At 43.6% G+C, this 19,746-nt stretch overlaps 1 protein-coding gene across 2 annotated transcripts in view; it reads left to right on the top strand.

The window, feature by feature from the left end:
- The window catches only part of LOC138285390 (sodium channel protein type 2 subunit alpha), a 666,155-nt gene that overhangs the window by 254,559 nt on the left and 391,850 nt on the right, over window positions 1-19,746 (top strand). For both annotated transcript variants that reach the window (XM_069225263.1, XM_069225264.1), the window contains exons 4-5: window positions 11,243-11,561; window positions 18,360-18,478. In XM_069225263.1, coding sequence (XP_069081364.1) covers window positions 11,295-11,561; window positions 18,360-18,478 — 386 coding nt within the window. In that variant the 5' untranslated portion in view covers window positions 11,243-11,294. The remainder of the gene's footprint in view (window positions 1-11,242; window positions 11,562-18,359; window positions 18,479-19,746) is intronic.

Below are 19,746 nucleotides of genomic sequence, written 5' to 3'. Positions count from 1 at the left end.
ATTCGGACAGAACCTGCTTCCAACTGTTCGCAATCAGCTTCATGCCACGCATGGTCTAAGGTACACGATTGGCTGCAGGACCTGGTTGCATTCAGGCAGACTCCATCACCTGCAACCATTTTGTCAAAAAAGGGGTGAAGGAGTGCATATATCCCCCCTCCTGGAGTCTTTGCAGGCTCCAGGGAGCCCTTCCTCTGGGACTGTGAATTTTTAATAAGGGGAAGGGACGTGCAGCTTGCCTCCCCGAGTCTTTGCAAACCCCAGGAACCCCATCCCTTTAGGTCTTTATTTTTTAAAGGGAGGAGGAGTCTGGTCCCCTTTCAACCCTCTTGGGGCCCAGGGTACTCCAACATTCATGACCTTTTTTTAATAAAAGGAGGGGGTGATGCTGCCCCTGCCACAGGGCTTTACGACTCCAGGGACCCCAAATCTTGAAACCAAAACATATATTTAGAAGAGAATGTGGTGCACTGCTTCATCCCAAGCCATATTGGGACCTGGTGACCCCATTGCTCTGGGACATGAGTGTTCCTGGGTAAGTGCTCCCCGAGGGCATCCACCACTCAGACAGATTGGGGCTGCCTGGGGTGCCCCAGGGCCCGGGCCCTGCTGGCTCCATGCATGCATCTATCCTGGGTGCTGCAGGAGCCAGCATTGTTCCAGTCTGGTGGGGGCAGCTGTTTCTGCTTCCTTCCAATGGGGAGGAGCAGTCTGAGTTTCCCAGAATGCAATACCATGGCCAGGGAAGCAAAAGTCTTCTCCCACTTGCCTGGAGCATTTTCAAACGTCCCGCCAAGTGGCAGCACACTTAGGGGGTTATTCCAACTTTGGAGGAGTGTTAATCCGTCCCAAAAGTGACGGTAAAGTGACAGACATACCACCAGCCGTATTACGAGTTCCATAGGATATAATGGACTCGTAATACGGCTGGTGGTATATCTGTCACTGTACCGTCACTTTTGGGACGGATTAACACCTCCTCCAAAGTTGGAATAACCCCCTTAGTTTCCCTGCCTGCGCTCCTGTGGGCAGGGAAACTATTATGTCCCGTAAGTGAGATCCCGGGACAAAGTATATGAGCCGGTCCCAAAGGATGGGGTCCCTGGTGCCTTTTAAGGGTCAGGGATTGCACGCTCCCTCCCCTGTACTAGCATTTTGGCCCTGGGGATGGCGTCCCTGGGTCCATTAGTTGGTCAGGGAGGGGGGCATGCGACCCTCTTCCCTAATAAGTATTTTGAGCCCAAGTGTTTGGGTCCCCGGGCCCTTTACAGGCTCAGGCAGGGGGACCACACTCCCACTGTCCTTTTTTGTAAAGATGTTGTGCCCAAGGCTATAATCAGCCTAAGGAGGTGGGCGTCACGTCCCTTTCCTAATAATAAAACTTCAGCCTCAGGGTATGGGGTTCCCAGGTCTTCGATGTTCAATAGATCCTCATGGACATGCCCTCTGGTGGCGCTCATCTCTTCGGAGATAAGGCAGACTCAGCACTGGAGAGATTCAAGGACTCCCGGGCTATGGCTTGGTCCCATGGACTTTTTACTGCCCCTCGACCCTACAAGTCTGCTTTTCACCGAAGGGTGCGAAGAAAGGGAAGGCAGAGCAGAAGCGTACGAACTCAGGATGGGTGCTTTTCTACATCATAATGTGGTACTCTTTGGAGAAGAAGCAACCCCCAGAGGGGTGGCGAGCTCATTCAACTAGAGCAACTGCTGCTACCACAGCATTAGCATTCAGAGTTCCTGTCCTGGACATCTGCCAGGCAGCAACGTGGGCATCTTTGCACATGCTTACTTAACATTACTGCCTGGACAGTCAGGTCTGCAGAGACGGCTACTTTGGTCGTTCAGTCCTGCAGGACTTTTTTGTATGATTTGGGTTCGCAGCCCACCTCCGAGGATGTCATTGCTTGGGTATCTATTCTAAGGTAAGGAAGCTGCAATTAGAAGTCTCTATCAGATGAAAAAGTTACTTACCTTTGGTGATGATTTATCTGATAGAGACATATTCTAGTTGAAGATTCTTTACCGACCTACCCATCCTCCCTGCTTGTGAACTGATTTCTAGGGACAGGGATTCCCCTTTATGGGTCTTAGCTCTGATGCACCATTTCAGTGTTCATCATGGCTTTGCATTTTGGCGTGGAAAGCCTTAAAAAGAAACTGACGTTACCCTGTCAAGGTGGTGCCTATATTCGACCCCCATGTCATCACTGCGACCATGATGCCAAAGTTAGTCGTGAAGTCAACTGACGCCACCTGACGGCGCGCAAGGTTACTGCTCGAAGAAAAAATCTCTGGATCCAGTCTGACACCTGGGGAAATGCTAAGGTAAGGAATCTGCAACTAGAATATGTCTCTACCAGATAAATCGTTACTGAAGATAAGTAAACTTGTTCTTGTCGTAGATTGACTCTTGCTCTAGGCAAGACTGCTGGTTTAAGGGTAACAGTACGTATGTTTGTAGGTGACTATGCCAGTCCTACAACAAGTTGCAACTGTCGTCCCTATCCTCCCGGCTCACAAGCAGCACCTCACCAAAAACCCAAACAGTAAAAGATGATTTTGTGGCAGTCTTTGCGCATGGAATCAAGAGTGTGACATCTCAAGAAGTGTTGTGGTTAAACGGAGATTACCCCTTTCTCACATAAGCAGCATGTCTCAATCAAACGCAGGCAATGAAGAAGATGCAGTGAAGTTTCAATAGGTTTTATTTAGCAAAACCACAATGTGCTATAAGTTGTATACGCTGCAATGATTAGGATAATGAACAGTGCAAGACCAGAATGGTAAACACAAGAGTCATTAATAGAAAGACCCCCACCATCTTGCAATAGCATGTAATGACATAAAGTATGAGATATGTCCTAATACCCTAGCATAATGAGCCTAACCTCTAACCTAAAAGAGAGCTAGGTATGTTAAACCTAATCTGCCAATGCCATGTCCATGAGAAGAGCCCCCCACCCTCGTTACCTTTGAATGAGGTCTCTAACTCAGACTCCGTAGGGACACAAAAACTGGGTCAGCGCCAAGGCGACGTCCAAAATGGATAGCAGCGATGGGATCTGGTCGGAATCCCTCTGACTATCTGTTTAAGTGAGGAGTATTTATACAGATCTGCTTGGACCCCCTGATGTAGGTCTGTTCGCAAACAATAAATAACATGCTTGGGACGGTAATTTATATAAACAATTCCCTCGAAAGCGTGAAGCGGGAAAGTACCTAATGTAAACACCTCCAGTTTGTTTATCTTTGTCGCTTGATACTGACGCCTTAGCGCGGTGGCACTGATAACGCAAAACTAAAACATGGGCGTAACTAAAAACAAGGCAGCCATCTTGAAAGATTTAATTAAATAAATGCACTAAAATAGAGCAAGCTAAGGAGAGGAAAAGTCACTAGGTGACTGGGGCACAAGTCTGGAGCCAAAGGCCAAGCTAACTCCTGTATCCCATTAAAACAAACTAGGATTCACTCCACCCTCCCCATTGCCGTAACAAGTATGACGCCATAACTTGGCGCCATCGAAGGTGAATGAATCCAAATGCTAAAAATGCTCTGGACTGAAGGCTAAAACCATAAAAACTAGATTTAAAAAATCACGTTTAAAAATGTGTTAAAATTCAGTAGCTAAAAAACATACAAAGAGATATAATGTTGATCATGACATGCACAGCAGGAAAAAGTAAAGGTAATAAATGTAAACTTTGAATTTGGTATAATGAGCCAATCATCAAATTTTCTAACAATAGTCATAATCTTGAAGAGCATCTTTGAAGCCTTCGAATGGATAGTACCTCAGGAAAGAGGCCACATCGTCAGAGATTAGATCGATCACATGACAGGCAGACGGCTCCACAGATCAGTAGTGCGTAGTAGTCTCTTGTGCTGGTCCACCTGCAGGAGTGGCACTCTCCACAGTGCCAAAAATAGGCAGATCATTCACCAAGGGTTAGCACATAAGTGGCCTTGTGAATCAGCCTTAGTCTCAAGGGGCACAACCGTGAATGAACCCTCATGGGGGACATCAGCAGTGCCTGGTCCACAGGAGGCACTGGCGTAACAGCAAGACACCCTGTAGACAAGTGTTCAAAGAGGCACCATACGCAGTGAAAAACTGGTTACACGCACCATAGGAGTTGTCAGAATGACAATGACCAATCACACTGCAATTCCTCCAGCAACGGAGCATCAAAGACCTGAACCATGCGTTCACTGCACAGTTGAGCTGGTGGCAGTGGCTCCATTGCTTTGCGTAGCTGGAAAGACACAACAACTGCAAATCAGAAGACATAGCAGCAGTATTTCGCCAATCAATGCCAAAATTATAGGAAAGCCGCCAAACACACTGAAAAAGAGTGAATGGATGGCCAATGGAATGAATCCGAAGACAGTCTGGAAGCTGGACACAAATCCGGACCCAACAGCCTTAAAGAAGTGGACAATCCCAGTAGTGCTCAAGGCATTGAAAATTCTGGATACCAGCTCTCCAAAGTGCTTGGGGAAGTTGGTACTTAATAGTGATTGTGTCTGGCTGATGATCTAGCAATCTGGAGTGCATACGTCTCTCTAGCTGATGTCAACACAACTTGTTTATGGAACAGTAGCGCGTTTAGTCTGCTCAGCTTGTCATAATTTACATTAACAGTATCAATGTGGAGAAGGCAAGATGGAGGCCGAGTGATTCGGTCATACTGTGCTCCCCCCCCATCCTCCCTACCTCCTGGATACAGATGCCTGCCCTCCCGCGGTCCCGAACGTGTTCTAGCGCTATGAGCGCTTTCAGGCCTAACTATCGGCGAGATGCAAATTCATTGCTTTTCAACATGCCCAGCAGCGAGCGTGTTACATTGTTTCACTACTCTTGTGAAGAGACACGTAACACGGATGCCGGCGAGAGAATCAAAGGTGGCCCCCACTGGAGCTGGAGCCACTGCGAGGCAGGAGAGAGCCCGTGGCTCTGGTGGTGCAGGAGAATGCAAGGTGGTGAGAGCTTCCATACGGATGGCAGGTGAGCCGAACTAAATAAAGATGGCGGCTAGTGCAAACGTTTTGAGTGCTCCTTTAGGGAAATGCTTTAAAATGAAAGCACACTCTGATCTGGCAGTAAAACAGAATGAGACTACTAGCAATATTGCAGATACTGGTGGGACTGTGAAGTCAAGTGAGAATACATTGAGTTTTGACTGGTTGAGCGAGCGGACGGAGGGATATACAAAGAGCCTCTACAAGCAGCAAATAGTGGCCCTACCCTCATCCCTGCATGCATAAATTTGCCCATGGAGGAAACAGCTGAAGTAGTATATGCGGAGGGCAGGAAATCTGAACCAAGTAGCGATTCTGCTCCTAGAGACACTTCGGCTTAGGCAAGGGCACAGGTTCTGACTCAGGCCCTGGTTCAGGATTTATCACCAGTAAATATGGGTGAGAAATTACAGAAGGGCGAACAAATCCGGGGTAAAATGGGTCTGGCCCTGAAAATTTGTCAGGATACAGATCTGGGAGATACATTTTTCTCTCTATCGGACCAATCTAGCTGGACCAGTGATGAAGCTACTGAACCTGGGGAAGGGAGCAGTCGGGCCTGGAAAACCTTCTGGTCTGAAGCTGGTTCTGAGACAACCACATCAGGTGAGAATGAAGATGAGAACTCTGAATGGGGGAAAGGGCCAGCTCAACCTGAAAGTTTTAAAGCTGCCACGGTTAAAAAAAAGATGAAGAAGAGAACTTTCTGCTCAGGCTCACCTGCCTGTCAACTAGCCACTAAAGCATCTAAAGCCTAACATTGGGATTACTCCTCTGCATCTGGGCTTGGAGGCTTTGGCTCTTTGCGTGACTCTTTAACTGATACAGCCCAAATATCCCTGGAGATGATACACCAGAGTATTATGGAGCATCGGGAGGAGACAATGGCTGAGAGTCACAAAATACAACTAGCTTGCTGCAAAATGCAGGGAGCTAGTCGACGGGTGGCTAAGACTTGCACTGACTTTGCAATATGCATGGGAGAGGCTGAGACCCGTATATCGAAATTGGAAGATGATACCTCTGCGTGAGGTTAGGGGAGATTAGAGAATCTTTGAGAAGCCAGATGGAGGATACTCATTGGAAACTGGCAGATCTTGAGAACAGAGCAAGGCAAAATAACCTCCGAGTCCTAGGCATTCCAGAGGGGGTGGAAGGGGCAGACCCACAGAGATTTGTGGTGAATCTCTTTAAGGAAGCTTTCCCAGATCTAGTGCAATGGGACTGGGAAAAGGAAGTTCAGAGAGCCCATAGATTCCCCTTTAAACTGAAAAAAGGGATATGGAAGGAGGGAAACCCAGGGTTATATTGATCTGCCTTCATAACTTCCTAGCAAGACAGGTGGTGTATGACCTCGCTCGTCCAGATCACAAACGTACTGCTCTAGGATGTGATTTTTTTGTCAGGCCAGATTATTGACATGCCACAGTGGTGAGAAGATGGAGGCTTAGACAATTAATCTCACCATTGCAGAACAAGGGTGCTTAGGCCTTCTTGATGAACCCAGCCAAACTTAAAGTGATCGCTAGCGGCAGGACTCTTTTTTTCTTTCGGAAGTAAAGCTAAGGAGTTTCTGGACTCACTTTGACACTTCACCTAATGGGACAACTGGGGGTTATAAGGCTGCTATTACTGTGCTAGGTTTTCTCTGGCAATACATGAGGGGTGCCAATATAGTTTTGATAATATGGTGTTAAGAGAGATGGGTCGCGTTTCGGGGGAGATGGGAGGGGTGCACAAATTCATCAGGGGAAGGACCTGGCTGGTCCTCTGCCTTCTAATGGGTGGAGGGGGTGAGGGGAGCTCAGGGGGCTCAAGGGTTTGGGGAGGGGTTGGTAGGGAGAGAAGGGAGGCAGCTGGGGAGGGTTGGGGGTAGGGGGAAAGTCTGGGTCAAGGAAGGGCAAGGAGAATAACCACATGACGGTATATAGACAGATGTTTTTATTGGGACTGTAGTAAAAGGGGATGGAAAAAGACGTTGGATGATAAGCTTTTTGGGACAATAGACTATAGCTAAACTAGGAACTTTGGGACATCCAGAGGAAAGAACATGGCTTATAAGTTAAGAATATGCTCTGTTAACATATGTGGTTTGAATAACCCACAGAAGAGGAGGAAGGTGGCTGTGGCTATAAGAGCAATGCAAGCTGATCTGGTCTGCCGACAAGAGACCCATATTCCCTGGGAGAGACAGGAGGTATTGAGTGGGTTAGGAATGGCACTTTTAGCCTGTAGACAGCAGACGGGGCAAAACAGGTAGTGGCCATTTTAGCCAGAGGCTGTATATGTAGTCCAGGTCATTCGTTAGTAGATACAGGATCGTTATAAAATGCAAAGCAGGCACAGCTAGATTTACTGTTTGCACCGGTTATGGCTCTAACTTTGATGAAGCTGAAGTACTTGATGTGGTAAATTTAGAATTAGCCTCCTGGCCACTCCCTTTGGTAATCTGTGAGGATTTTAACATTCTTCTTGAGGTTAACAAGGGGTTTACAGCACCAGATAGATATTATGGACGCAAACCCAAGGTGTATAAGGCTCTCTGCGATTTGACACAAGGTCAGGCCCTGGTGGATGCATGGGAAAAACTAAAATCCCGGGATCCTGACTATACATATAACTCTTTCCCTCACAACAAGTTGGTACGCCTTGATTATTTTTTTACCTCACTAGCACTAATTTCTGGAGCATATATAGAACTTACCCCCAGAATTTGTTTCGGATCATAACCCATTGTGTCTGGCTATACCGCTGACTGGTTTCTGTAGGTCACGCTGTGTTTGGACGTTTGATAAAAAACTACTATGGGAACCAGTCTATGTAGACTAAATGCGAGCATGGCTGATTCAGTTTTCAGATAATAAAAGAGACACGGCGGCTCTAGTAATATTTTGGGATGCATTAAAGGCTGGGATAAAAGGGGAGACTTTGAGCTTTCGCTTATTTCTGCAGAAAGAGAGGGAGGCTGAGGTTAGGAGTCTAACTCAAGAGCTCCTGCAGGCTGAGAGGGAACTGTTAGAGAGCATAAAGAGGGGGAAAGAGGCCAGCTCTGATCAAGCCAAGGTAACAATTGGTAAGGCAAAGGCCAACCAGCACCTTACAAGGCAGTAGCAGAGAAGTACAAGATGTCTAGGGCTGAATGCTATGAGTACGGGGAAACCTCAGGTCAAATCTTAGCCAGGCGAGTTAGGCAGAATGCCTTAGACAGGGATATAGCAGAGATGGTGGACTCTCAGGGGTGAAAGGTGGACAAGCCGGAAGAGATTATGAAAGTCTTTAGAGACTTTTATGAGAAGTTATACTCTGATGACGTACAGCAACTAGCTGGGTGTTATGGGGGATCTGTGGAGTTGCTGAGGGGACTGCAAACAGGCAGACTCACTCAGGAGGAGCAAAACCTACTAGATGCCCCAATATCATTAGAAGAAATTTACGAGGCTATGAAATCCTTGGTGTCAGATAAAGCTTCAGGGCCGGATGCCCTGCCACTAGAGTTTTTTAAAGCATTTTGGCAAGAACTTTGAAAGGATATTCTATTAACGTTTATAACGTCCCAGCAAGGGCAGGTCCCACCCTCTTTGGAATTAGCTACCATAGTAGTCTTTAAAAAAAAAGATAGAGCTTCAAAAGACCCGGGGTCTTATAGACCTATTTCACTGCTGAACTGCGATGGGAAAATATACACCAAGGTCTTAGCAAGCAAGTTGGCAAGGGTTATTGCACTGTTAGTGTCTAGAAGACAACAAGGTTTTATTCCAGAAAGAGGGATGTTCGACCACATTTGAAGAGATATATCCCCTGCTTGACCTTTCGGAAGTACAGCAAACATCTTTGGGCCTGATCTTGCTAGACGCTGAGAAAGCATTTGATCGCGTGGCTTGGCCCTTTTTTTTGGGAGGTCTTGAGATGGAAGGGGATTGGGGAGGGTTTTTTTAACAGCTATTAAGGGATTGTACAAACCCCCCAAAGCCCGGCCATGCTTGGATGGCTTAGAATCTGACCTAATATTTATCTCAAGGGGAACGAGAAAGGGGTGTCCCTGTTCTCCGCTATTATTTGCATTATATACAGATCTCGTTTTAAGTAAATTAGAAGAGTGTACAGATAATAACCCAGTCATTTGTTGTGGGGAGAGCATTAAGGTGCTGGCATATGCAGATGATGTGGCAGTAGTTGCAACCAACCCAGAGGTAGCTGTTAAGGAAATGAAAAACTGGCCAAAGTAAGAGCATGTTCTGGCTATAAGTTGAATAAGGACAAGACTCAGATTACATGTTCTCCCCACACTCATATTAGAGACAAACGGGTTGTATTTGTTGACGTATATTTGGGGATAAGAATAACTGGTGCAGTTGGTCAAGTTGTGGATCAAAATATGGCCCAGATGCTGGCCAAAATCAAGAAAGATTTAGATAACTCATTTACACTTGTCTCTTCTAGGCTGCATTGATCCATTGCAAATCCTTGGACAAATAAGGGGTTGGATGGTTATATTGCAGGGTGATTCAGGGTGGATCCACAGATCTGTTCCCAACCAAAAGAACACATTCAATACTAAAACAAAACTAAATTTAATACAAATATATGCTATTGCAATTTCTATAAGTGTATCACTGCCAGTGTGAGTTTGCGTGAGTCGCTGTATGAGTGACTGTGTGAGTATGTGTAGGTGTTTGAGTGGCTGTGTGGGTGTGAAAGTGGGTGTTGGAGTGGCTGTGTGAGAGGGTGTGTAGGTGGCTGTCTGGGTGTATAACTGGGTGTGGGAGTAGCTGTGGGTGTGTGAGTGGCTGTTGGGTGTGCTAGTTGTTTTGTGGGTCTGTGAATGGGGGTGTGAGTGGGTGTGTGAGTGTATAAGTGGGTGTGTGAATGGTTGTGTGAGTAGTTATCTGGGTGGGTCTGTGAGTGGGTGTGTGAGTGGCTGTATGGGTGTGAGTGAGTGTGTGAATGGTTGTGTGGTTCTGTAAGTGGGGGTGTGAGTGGCTGTGTGGGTCTGTGAGTGGTTGTGTGTGTGGGTTAGCAAGTATGTAAGATGGTGTGTTAGTGGCTGTATGCGTGGGTGTATATGCGTGGGTGTGTTAGCGGTTGTGTGAGTGTGTAGGTGGGTGTGTGAGTTTGTGACTGAGTGTGTGAGTAGGTGTATGGGTCTGTGAGTGGGTGTATGTGTTTTTTTTTTTAAATTGGAGTCTGGGTACTCATATGTGCTGCGAAGCACATTGGTCACACTGAGCACCATAGTGGATTTGCAGATCCTTGCATACTCTCAAAAAAAACATTTTTGGACACTTACATTAGAGGTCCCTCACAGACCCCTTCATCAGTCTCATGGGGTCAGGGTACCTCTACCCTGGCCCTTTCTGTCACTTTTAAATGTTATTTCCTCACCTGGAAGCCAAGTCCAGATGCACAAAATGGTGGCCCCAACTTTCCTCTCAGGGTTGCAGCTAGCCATTCATGGCATTGCTGTAGTCACATGAATCCACATTAGATCTATGTCTCTAGATAGACATACATCTTTTTACTGTAGTACCTCCAGAACTACTGAACAAATTCACATCAGACTAAAACAGCATTTTTTCTGGACCAAGGTCTACTTTCTGCCAAATTTGGTGTATTTGCGTTCAGCTGTTTGGGCCATAGTTGTGTCTAAAATTCCTATGGGAAATTGCACAGAGAAATACGTTTTGGGACCCTTTTTTCTTCAAGCCTGCTTGATGGATCACCCCAAAACTTTCCAGATAACAGCTGAAATAACCAGCAAACTAGTTTGGAAAAATTCATAAAGATTTGTCAAACTGCGCCAAAGTTATTAGCAAAACAGAAAATGCTCTTCCTATGGAAACTGGGTCCTAACTATAACTACCTAATGGGAACTGCCAGTAGGTAATTTATGTATAAGGTCGTTAGATGGTTTGACACCTGAATTGGTGCAGTTTTTGCTATATTGAAAAGTAATATGTTACTCCATGTGCAAAATATGCATTTTCAGTGTCAGAAAACTGCGAAGGTGAACTTTGGTGACAGTTCTGCATTTTTAAGATTTACAGAATGCTTCCCTTACCTTGTTACTTTGTTGCCGAGGCCTGTCTTCCAGTTCAAAATTAGGCTAAACATTTATGAGTTCAGAGGTTAAAGTCTGTAAAATTATATAAAAAAAGATATTTCATGTAATAATTTAGCATTGTTTAAAATATGGCTCAAATGTTTTCTTTATTTTGTAGTGTTTCGTGATGTGCATGGTTGAAAGTATTTAAAAAAGTCCAGGATGAAAAGATGGCGCAGCCACGTCTTGTACCACCAGGACCTGACAGCTTCCACTACTTCACCAGAGAATCTCTTGCAGAAATCGAAAGGCGTATTAAGGATGAAAAAGCAAAGAAACCCAAGCAGGACCATAGGGATGACGACGATGAAAATGGCCCAAAGCCAAGTAGTGACTTGGAAGCAGGAAGATCACTGCCATTTATTTATGGGGACATCCCTCCAGGAATGGTTTCCACTCCCTTGGAGGACCTGGACCCATATTATTACAATGAAAAAGTGAGTGTTAGTTGTGAAGTTTCTCCAGAATTTGGCAGTATGCACTTTACCAAGAATCTCTGAAAGACATTTTCATCAATAAGTCAGCAATATTTTTGAAAATACGTGGTGTCACTTGTTTCTCAGAATAATGACAAACAAGTAGAATGTTAACACATTTAACATTGTATGTGGCACAATGGTGTAGTGGGATTCCAACTAAATATAAAATCACAACCCTAAACTGATTTTTCATATAATTTTCAAATTCATGTTTTATCGTTTAAGAGAAATGTATTTTACTCCACATCCTCGTTTCCATCCACCCCAGCTCATTTGAGAGTACAGCTGCATATCTGCCTGCATGGAAAGTGTTTTTACTTCTACCTGATGAGTCACTTCTATTCACCACCTGGGACACTCTGGGCCTAATTTAAAGTTTGGCAGATGGGTTACTCCGTCCCAAAGGTGATGGATATTCCATCTGCTGAAATCTTAATCCCATTCTATACTTTGACCAACGGGATATCCATTACTGTTGTGATGGAGTAACCCATCCGCTGAGTTCTAAATCAGGCCCTTAGTGTCATTTAGTGGTGGGGCTGAAAACTGTTACTCAAAGAGCTTTAAAGTCAGCGCTTCGCACATCTGACATATATTCAGCTATGATCAGTTTGCCCACACAGGTATCCACCAACCCTGCTCAGTTAGATTTTTTTAACCATTTCCATAGACTGCGACCACTTTTACTCAGCTCAGCATTCTGCGTGCTTTTCCTGTTCTCCTTTGATTACGTTTGAACAATCAATGCTGCAAAAATGATTTCAAGAAGAGGTTTGCAAAGTTAGAGACCTCACTATTTTTGATTTTTTAAACAATACCAGATTTGCTAGCTGCAACATTTTAAAAGTGGGGGAAAATAATGGGACTTGCAATGCTACAGGAATGCACCCGCTGCTACTAGTGACTTTGAACATATAGTCGAACAGCCACATACTGTGGTCGTCAGCTTTGCCATAAACCTCTCAGTAACCCCTGCTGTCAGTCCCATTGCGAGATTTTTGTCAATTGTAATAGGAGATAAAGACACCGAAGTGCAGGCTATTGTTTTCCCTGCTTCTACTCAGAGCTAAGGCCTCCCTGAGTTATGCTATAGAAACAGAATTCACTGCAGCCTGATTTCCTATCCATGTTAGGCAGTTCATCCAGCTCCAGGCAAAGAGAAACTATGCTTTGGGAAAAGTCTTTTTAACTTTATATTACTTTGTGAAGTGTGACATTTCCCAACTTTGCCCGCTTGAAATGCTGAAGGCAGTTTACAGAAGGTAGCCTGTATACCTACTGCATTTCAGGTCTGGGGAACAACCATTGGGTGCATCCTAGCAGTCACTGTACCACTAATTGAACACACCATTTGAAATCTATGCAGAATTACGATGAGTCCTCTCAACTGGAGACATTTGAATTCATTTTTAAGAAGATGGTCCCTAAGAAAACCTCCATGGCTCACAAACCAAGCATGACACTGAGCACTTAATTAGGTAGTGAGGTATTAAGTACACTACCCAGCGGCCCTTACGGCAGACCCTTGTGTAGGGTGTCTCAGGGCCTTACTTACGGCCTTTTTAGAGGTCATCCTCATTGGCTCAATACAACACAAGCTCAGAATCCCTATGTAGATAAAAAACACTTCAAATCACAGTTTTCCTGGTGTACTTAAGTCTCTGCCTCTGACCTTGTGCAGCGCTCCTGTTCCTTTTGGGTCTGTTTCTGATATTCTTCTATATGAATTCCACATACATGCACGTATAGATAAAAAGTTGCAGGGTACCTTATGGTTTGGGTATGGGAGGACCACATAATTAACTAGGAGTGAATGAAGCATTTGTGCTTCTCAATACACCAAGCTCTGCCCCCTTAACTTCACACATGGTACATAACTACAAGGTCCAGCTCAGTTTACATTTTGTGAGTTTTCACGTTATTTCCGGTAGTCTTTCCTTAAAACATATGTTATGTTATGTTGTGTTATGCTATTTTATATTCTCTTGCTTCAATATTTCCTTTATTTGTATTCCGTGGGTCTTATGATCCATGCATGCACCGAAAATGTTATATTTGTTTGAATGAAATGATACTCATTCCTCTGCAACAACTTTGGATTTCTCTTGTTCTGCTGGTTTCATGTTCTATGTCCAAAGCTGCAGCATAGTTCTTTGCTATTGACATTTATTAAGCACTCTTTACTTGCTTGGGGAATCTCTGTAGGACTGCTTCATTCCAGGTACAAGTACAAAGGCTTGGAATTCAACTTCTATCCAGAAGTTCTCATCTGTAGTACTGAAGTATCCTGGCCACGTTTCTCTCGTGTACATTGTGGAGGATACCCACCTGTTCCAAGCATAGCCTTTGCTGCAACTCTCAATGGTGAACACCTTTGGTTACCAGGGCATTGTATTCCAGTAACCAATGGCATACTGGCAAATGGCATACTCTAAGGATCCATGGAAAGGAAATTCATCTTTCAGAAGTTGAAGTCCCATTGCACAAAGAGCATCAGCTATTCTGTATGTTCCTGGAGATTTACTCACATTCATGTGGTAGCTCTATCTAGCTATTTCACCATGCAGGTCGGCTAAGCCTCACTTCGGAATGCATACCAACAGCTCATTGCACTGTGAAAGTATCATCCCAGTTCACTGACAGCTATCTTTTGTACAGGGCACAGATTTCTGCCACATCTTAAGGCCACCACTTACACAGATCTCTGTTGAATACAGACCATCCTGTTAACGACTTATCTTCCCTGACTATTGGAGGGAAGAGGTAAAGAGGGAAAGGGCAACTGGACATCATGTAAAGTGCCTGTGTACAAGAAGCAGCAGAAATGTTTGACATCTTCTTAGCACTTCCTATCCCACCTCGAATACAGGCAAAGAGGAAGAATAGTGGAAAAGGCCAGAGTTGCAATACCCCAGCTGACCCCTACATGGCAAAACTGAGTGACCATCCCTCCCCACATCCTTCAATAGAGCATGATATTTGGGTCTTTGTGGTATTGCTTAACCTAGAGTTGCCTCGCTGTGCTGCTAATGGAACCTGTCAGTGCAGGAATTCTATTCATATTTTTATTGTAAAACAACACATTACCTGAATGCGCTGAGGCACCATAGACACATAATAATGATAGTGAAGACACAAAGACTGCATTGCAAGAACAGATTAGTGATATTACCAAGCTTTCATGAACTTTAGCAGGTTTATCTCCCCGAGTATACAAATAAGCAGCATATTTCATAAGGAGCAGCGATGAAAGATAAAGCTCTACCTTCTGTCTGAGTTTATTTCAACTTGGCAATCTGTAGAAGAAATTGATTGGAGATCTTCACTTGCGCAAAGACTGATGTCTGCTGAACTGTTTGTCCAATGGCCAGCTAGTATGGGTGAAGTTACTTATGGCCCGGCAGCGTGCCTTAAGCTTGATTCACTTTTTAATAGGTTGGCAATGCAAGACTGTCAGTGTTGGTAGAATGTGTTCCTAAAGAGCAAGGGCCTTTAAGTGCTTGGGAGCTTAAATATGTATGAGTTGGAGCCTATGTAGTGACACTTTTGCTAAGCCTAAATTGACTGCATTACAGCAATCCCCTCTAAATGGAAGGAATGCTTAGATAATCATTACTTATGTTAAAAGGTAACAAAGTGCATAATTCTCTGTAAAACCCAAAGGTAGAAAAAATAGTAGTCACTGGGATGTTCTGAGCATTCCTTTTGGGGCTCTTCATGCGAATTGTAGGATCCCTGAGGGCTCAAAGACTGAAATGACATTTCTTCACTGTGGTTTGCATGACATTTGGAAGGATGTGGTAGGAGTCGTACAAGTGTTTGAACAAGGTACTGTAATGAAGGCTTTGTCCCCAGGGTAGAATGCTAGTGGAATGAAGGTGTCTACATCATGAAGGTGTAACCTCTTCCCCACTCTGAATGCATTAGGCGGTCTGAAAGGCCTCTGGGAGGTTTCTTAGTCACGGCCATAGGAGCAGGAGCTTCTCAAAGGGAAGGTAGGTCAGGTGTTGCTTGCATTGCCCTCTCTGTAAACTTTCAGGGACCCTTATATGAACCCAGTGGTGATAGTCAAGAAGGTGTTTTCTGACTCTGGCCCGGAAGGCTTGTCACTGAGACGTGGTTCCTCGTGGTTTGCGCATCTTGATGGTGTCTTGGCTGTGTCCATATACTGCCCAGGAACCTGTAGATGACTCCTGGCCAGCTCACAGGCTGGTATTGATGCATACCCATAGCACTGGGCTTAAGCACTCACCTGTGAGGTGATGGCCAGTGACTGTCCTGGTGCTGTAAGCTAGCACTTGCTTCTGCCTGTTGGTTGCCGTGCGGCCACAACTGATCCTAGTATGGGGATAGAAATCTGACACAGAGATAAATGAGCCATATAACCTGGTTTGCCATGGTGGTACAAAGATGATTCTGTGGGTATGCTAGGGTTAGTTCTTTCACAGATGAGGTATGCAAATGAAAAGGGTTCAACATGGGTAGGTTTGGTGGCTAGGACAAAACTTAGCAGAGAAGAAATAGTGGATTTAGAGGGGTTCAGAGCAAACAATTGGCAAAGCAGGCATGGTAAATAGACCTTGCATGTTCTGCATTGTCACCCCTGACCTTTCTCTTTTTTCACACTATAAGGACTCTATGGACTCTGGGCCCTGACATATAGTGTGGCTAGCGAGTTGAAAACACTTTGTACGGAGGTGTGCCACTTACTGGACATTTCAGCCATGGCACAAATTATAATTCTAACGTTTGTGTAGTTTTAGTTGGTTTTGTAAATAAATAATAAATTACGTTTTCCTAACTATAACTAAAATTTAAACTTTGTTTTTTTCATTGAATTTGTATGTTTTAAAACAAAAAGTGTTTTAAACCATATAATATTCTTTATTATGGTATTAGTTTTTTTTGACCTGCAGTACTTTTTTAATACCTCCATATAATTTTAAAATGCTATTTACACCCACAAATTATATTTCATTTAAATTATGGATGTAGGATTTCATGGCACATGACAGTACTGTGTTGCCAATAAAAAGATGTAATACCGTAATAAAGAATAGTGTTAAAAAGAACGTTTTGAAAAAAAACATAAAAATTCAATGAAAAAAAACAAAGGTTAAAGCTTAGCTATAGTTCGGAAAACATTTAACCTTAGGAATTCTAAAGTCATAGTTATCACATACAATTATAATCTGTGCCATGGCTGAAATGTCCTTTAAGTAGCGCAACTCGCTAACCACACTACATTAACTACAACTCTTCCCTTTTCCATATACAGTACTCTCATAAATTATGTCATTATACATTCAAGGGTGTTGTTATGAATGTTATCATTTAACATGCTATATGTGATGAAATATGAAAGGTTATTGGCAGTGCATGAGGAAGGTATGAGTTATAATTAATGCATTGTGGCTAGCGAATTGACAACACTGCACGAAGGTGTGGCACTTATGGGACGTTTCTGCTGTTGCACAAATTATAACTGTAAGTTATAGCTGCAATTTAAGAATTTCTAATGTTTGCGTAGTTCAAGTTGGTTTTGTATAGAAATAATAAATTACATTTTCCTAGCTATAAATAACCTTTTCTTTTTCATTGAATATATATAGCTGTAGGTATATAATCTCATATGTACAAAGTCAGATTTAAACATTTTAAGCGAAAATGTAGGCCCATGTATCGCCTCAAACAATCATTCAAATCAGTAAAAGATTATTGAACAAATTAAAGTATGTGGCAAGATGCAGAGTCTGCATTTTGCTTTGTCACCTGCCAGTACATTCAGCTGCTGTTTAAGTGGGCTGTTTGGCAGGACGAATGGAGATAGGGCACAAGCCCCATCTAGGGCCCTCTATAGATGCCAGTGACCTCTTAATACTGTGGTTGCTGCAGTTAGATTATTTTAATTTCTTTCTACCAAAACAGACAATCTCTAGTGCGCATGAATCTGGCTATATACAAGCTAGTCCGAATCCTGGGCTAACAAACATGAGCACCTTGTACCAGGGCCAGCTTTAGTGCAGGTGGCGCCCTGTGTGACAATCTTTTTTGGCGCCCCCCCACCCTTTGACGACCACCTCGGATTCACTCACTACCACCCAGCAAATGTGCCCCTCATCTCTCCCTAGCTCAGTGGCGGAACAAAGGCCCCTGCAGCCCCTGTGGTGCCCCCTCTTCAGTTTTGTTACGCCACTGCCAAAGCCCTCCTTTCACATACATGTATCTGTTTTAAAGTGCTTGTAAAGGCTGGCTTTACTAATCCACTCAGCTATCCACTTAAAATATAGTTTTGTTCATTGCAGCAGGCATATTAACCCTCTAAGCTAGTGTATGGCGAGTCAAGCTGCTGTCAGACAATACTCCCATCTTGCTCCCTAGCAGGCACATTAATCACAAGAGATATATTGACATTTGAATTGTTTCATGACGGCTGGACGCACCAGGAACTCTTCAGCAGGTGCTTTTAATTCACAATTTCGTAAGTTATTGCTAAACACAGCACCCCCTTGAGGTCAGCGCTCCCCAATCTAGGTCAGCACCCAGTGCTACCGTACCACTCGCACCACCTTAAAGCCAACCCTGCCTTGTACATCCACCATTGAGCAAAGCCAAAGGAACATCAAACCATCCTGAACTGTGTATTTGGTTATACATTTGGTGGGTATTGAAGAACTTTGTGGTTTGATATTTGGCTACACAGTCAACGGTTAACCATTAAATGATCCTTTTAATTTTGTTTGTGTTTCTTTGCAGACTTTTATAGTATTGAACAGAGGGAAGGCAATCTTCCGATTCAGTGCCACGTCTGCCTTGTACATTTTAACTCCTTTCAATCCTCTCAGAAGAGTAGCTATTAAAGTTTTGGTCCATTCATATCCTTTACGTATATTGCTTGTATGATAATTTGTTTTTTTCATGTTGTGTCAGTATCACTTGCCAAGCGCAGAATCATGAGTTTTCTGTCATGTTCCTTGCATCAGGTTTGCATATTTATCCTGTTCATTTATATCAAAGTTATTTTGTCTTCACGATAATGGAGGAACATTGTGTTTATAGAATAGGTATTTTCCAATAAAAATAATGCATTGTAATGCTGGTCACACTGTGCCTTGTCTACATATCCGTCCAGAAATCTTCACTAGACCTTGGGTCTCATAATATTAACTTTGCTTCAATTGTTCTCCATGGTCCTTCTGATGGCAGTGTAACAAAAACTTTATTAACCTCAGTGGGAAGCCTTCTCCATGAAGGGGTGTGGAAACTTTTGCCATCAGTGCAGATTATAAAAAGATGAAGCATAGATAATTGTCTGTATTTAATTCACAAGATGTATTTTTAAGCCTGAAGTTGTTTATAATACTCATTGTCCTTTGATTCTCATATTGACATATTGACATTTATGTTTACAACTAGGCTGACTTATCGAGTTCTCGTCTTTCTGAGTTAGTCTCTGTTATAGAACGCATAGATGTTTTCATTCTTTAAGGGGGGCCTGCTAGTTCCCTCATCTGTTTTCCTTCACTCGGTCCCCCAAACCCCTCATGCGGAACTCCTAAATGTGTGTAATGTTCTCATGAGAGAAGATCCCACTGCATCCCCTAATTTTACTTCATAGTCCGCTTCCCCAACCTCCCACCAACTTTCTGTGGTTCCCCTTTCTTCTTTCTTTGTGTCTTTTAGTTTTCACTGTACCGAATGATTGTGGGAACCATTTTTACATATTCCACGTTGGTTGTACACAATTAGTTTGTATGCACTGTGTAAGTACTAAGAGAGAGAATGGAAACACAATTGGCCAGATGTACAAAGGCCTTTTGCATTTCTTAACTGGCTGAATCGCAATTTCGGCCCACAAAGAAATGCAAAACAGCCTTTTCCTACGTACAAAGGCCTTTCATGTATTGCAAAATGCAATTTCTACCCTGTAGAAATTGCATTTTGTGAATCCCTAAATAGGAAATCGCAAAAAGGGATTTCCTATTTGCAATATCTTGCCATATGCACAAAGCATTTTCTAAATGCAAAAAGAGCATTTAGGAAATTCAGTTAGCATCAACTTCAAGTCGATGGTAACCAGGTACAATTTTTTTAAAAAACACCTGAAAATCCTTTTTTTTAAGTGCAATAAAGCACACATGTG

This window comes from Pleurodeles waltl, chromosome 3_1, assembly GCF_031143425.1.
Source record: "Pleurodeles waltl isolate 20211129_DDA chromosome 3_1, aPleWal1.hap1.20221129, whole genome shotgun sequence".
NCBI lineage: Eukaryota > Metazoa > Chordata > Amphibia > Caudata > Salamandridae > Pleurodeles > Pleurodeles waltl.
The sequence above is the reverse complement of the archived record's forward strand: the minus strand, read 5'-3'. Positions and strand labels throughout refer to the sequence as shown.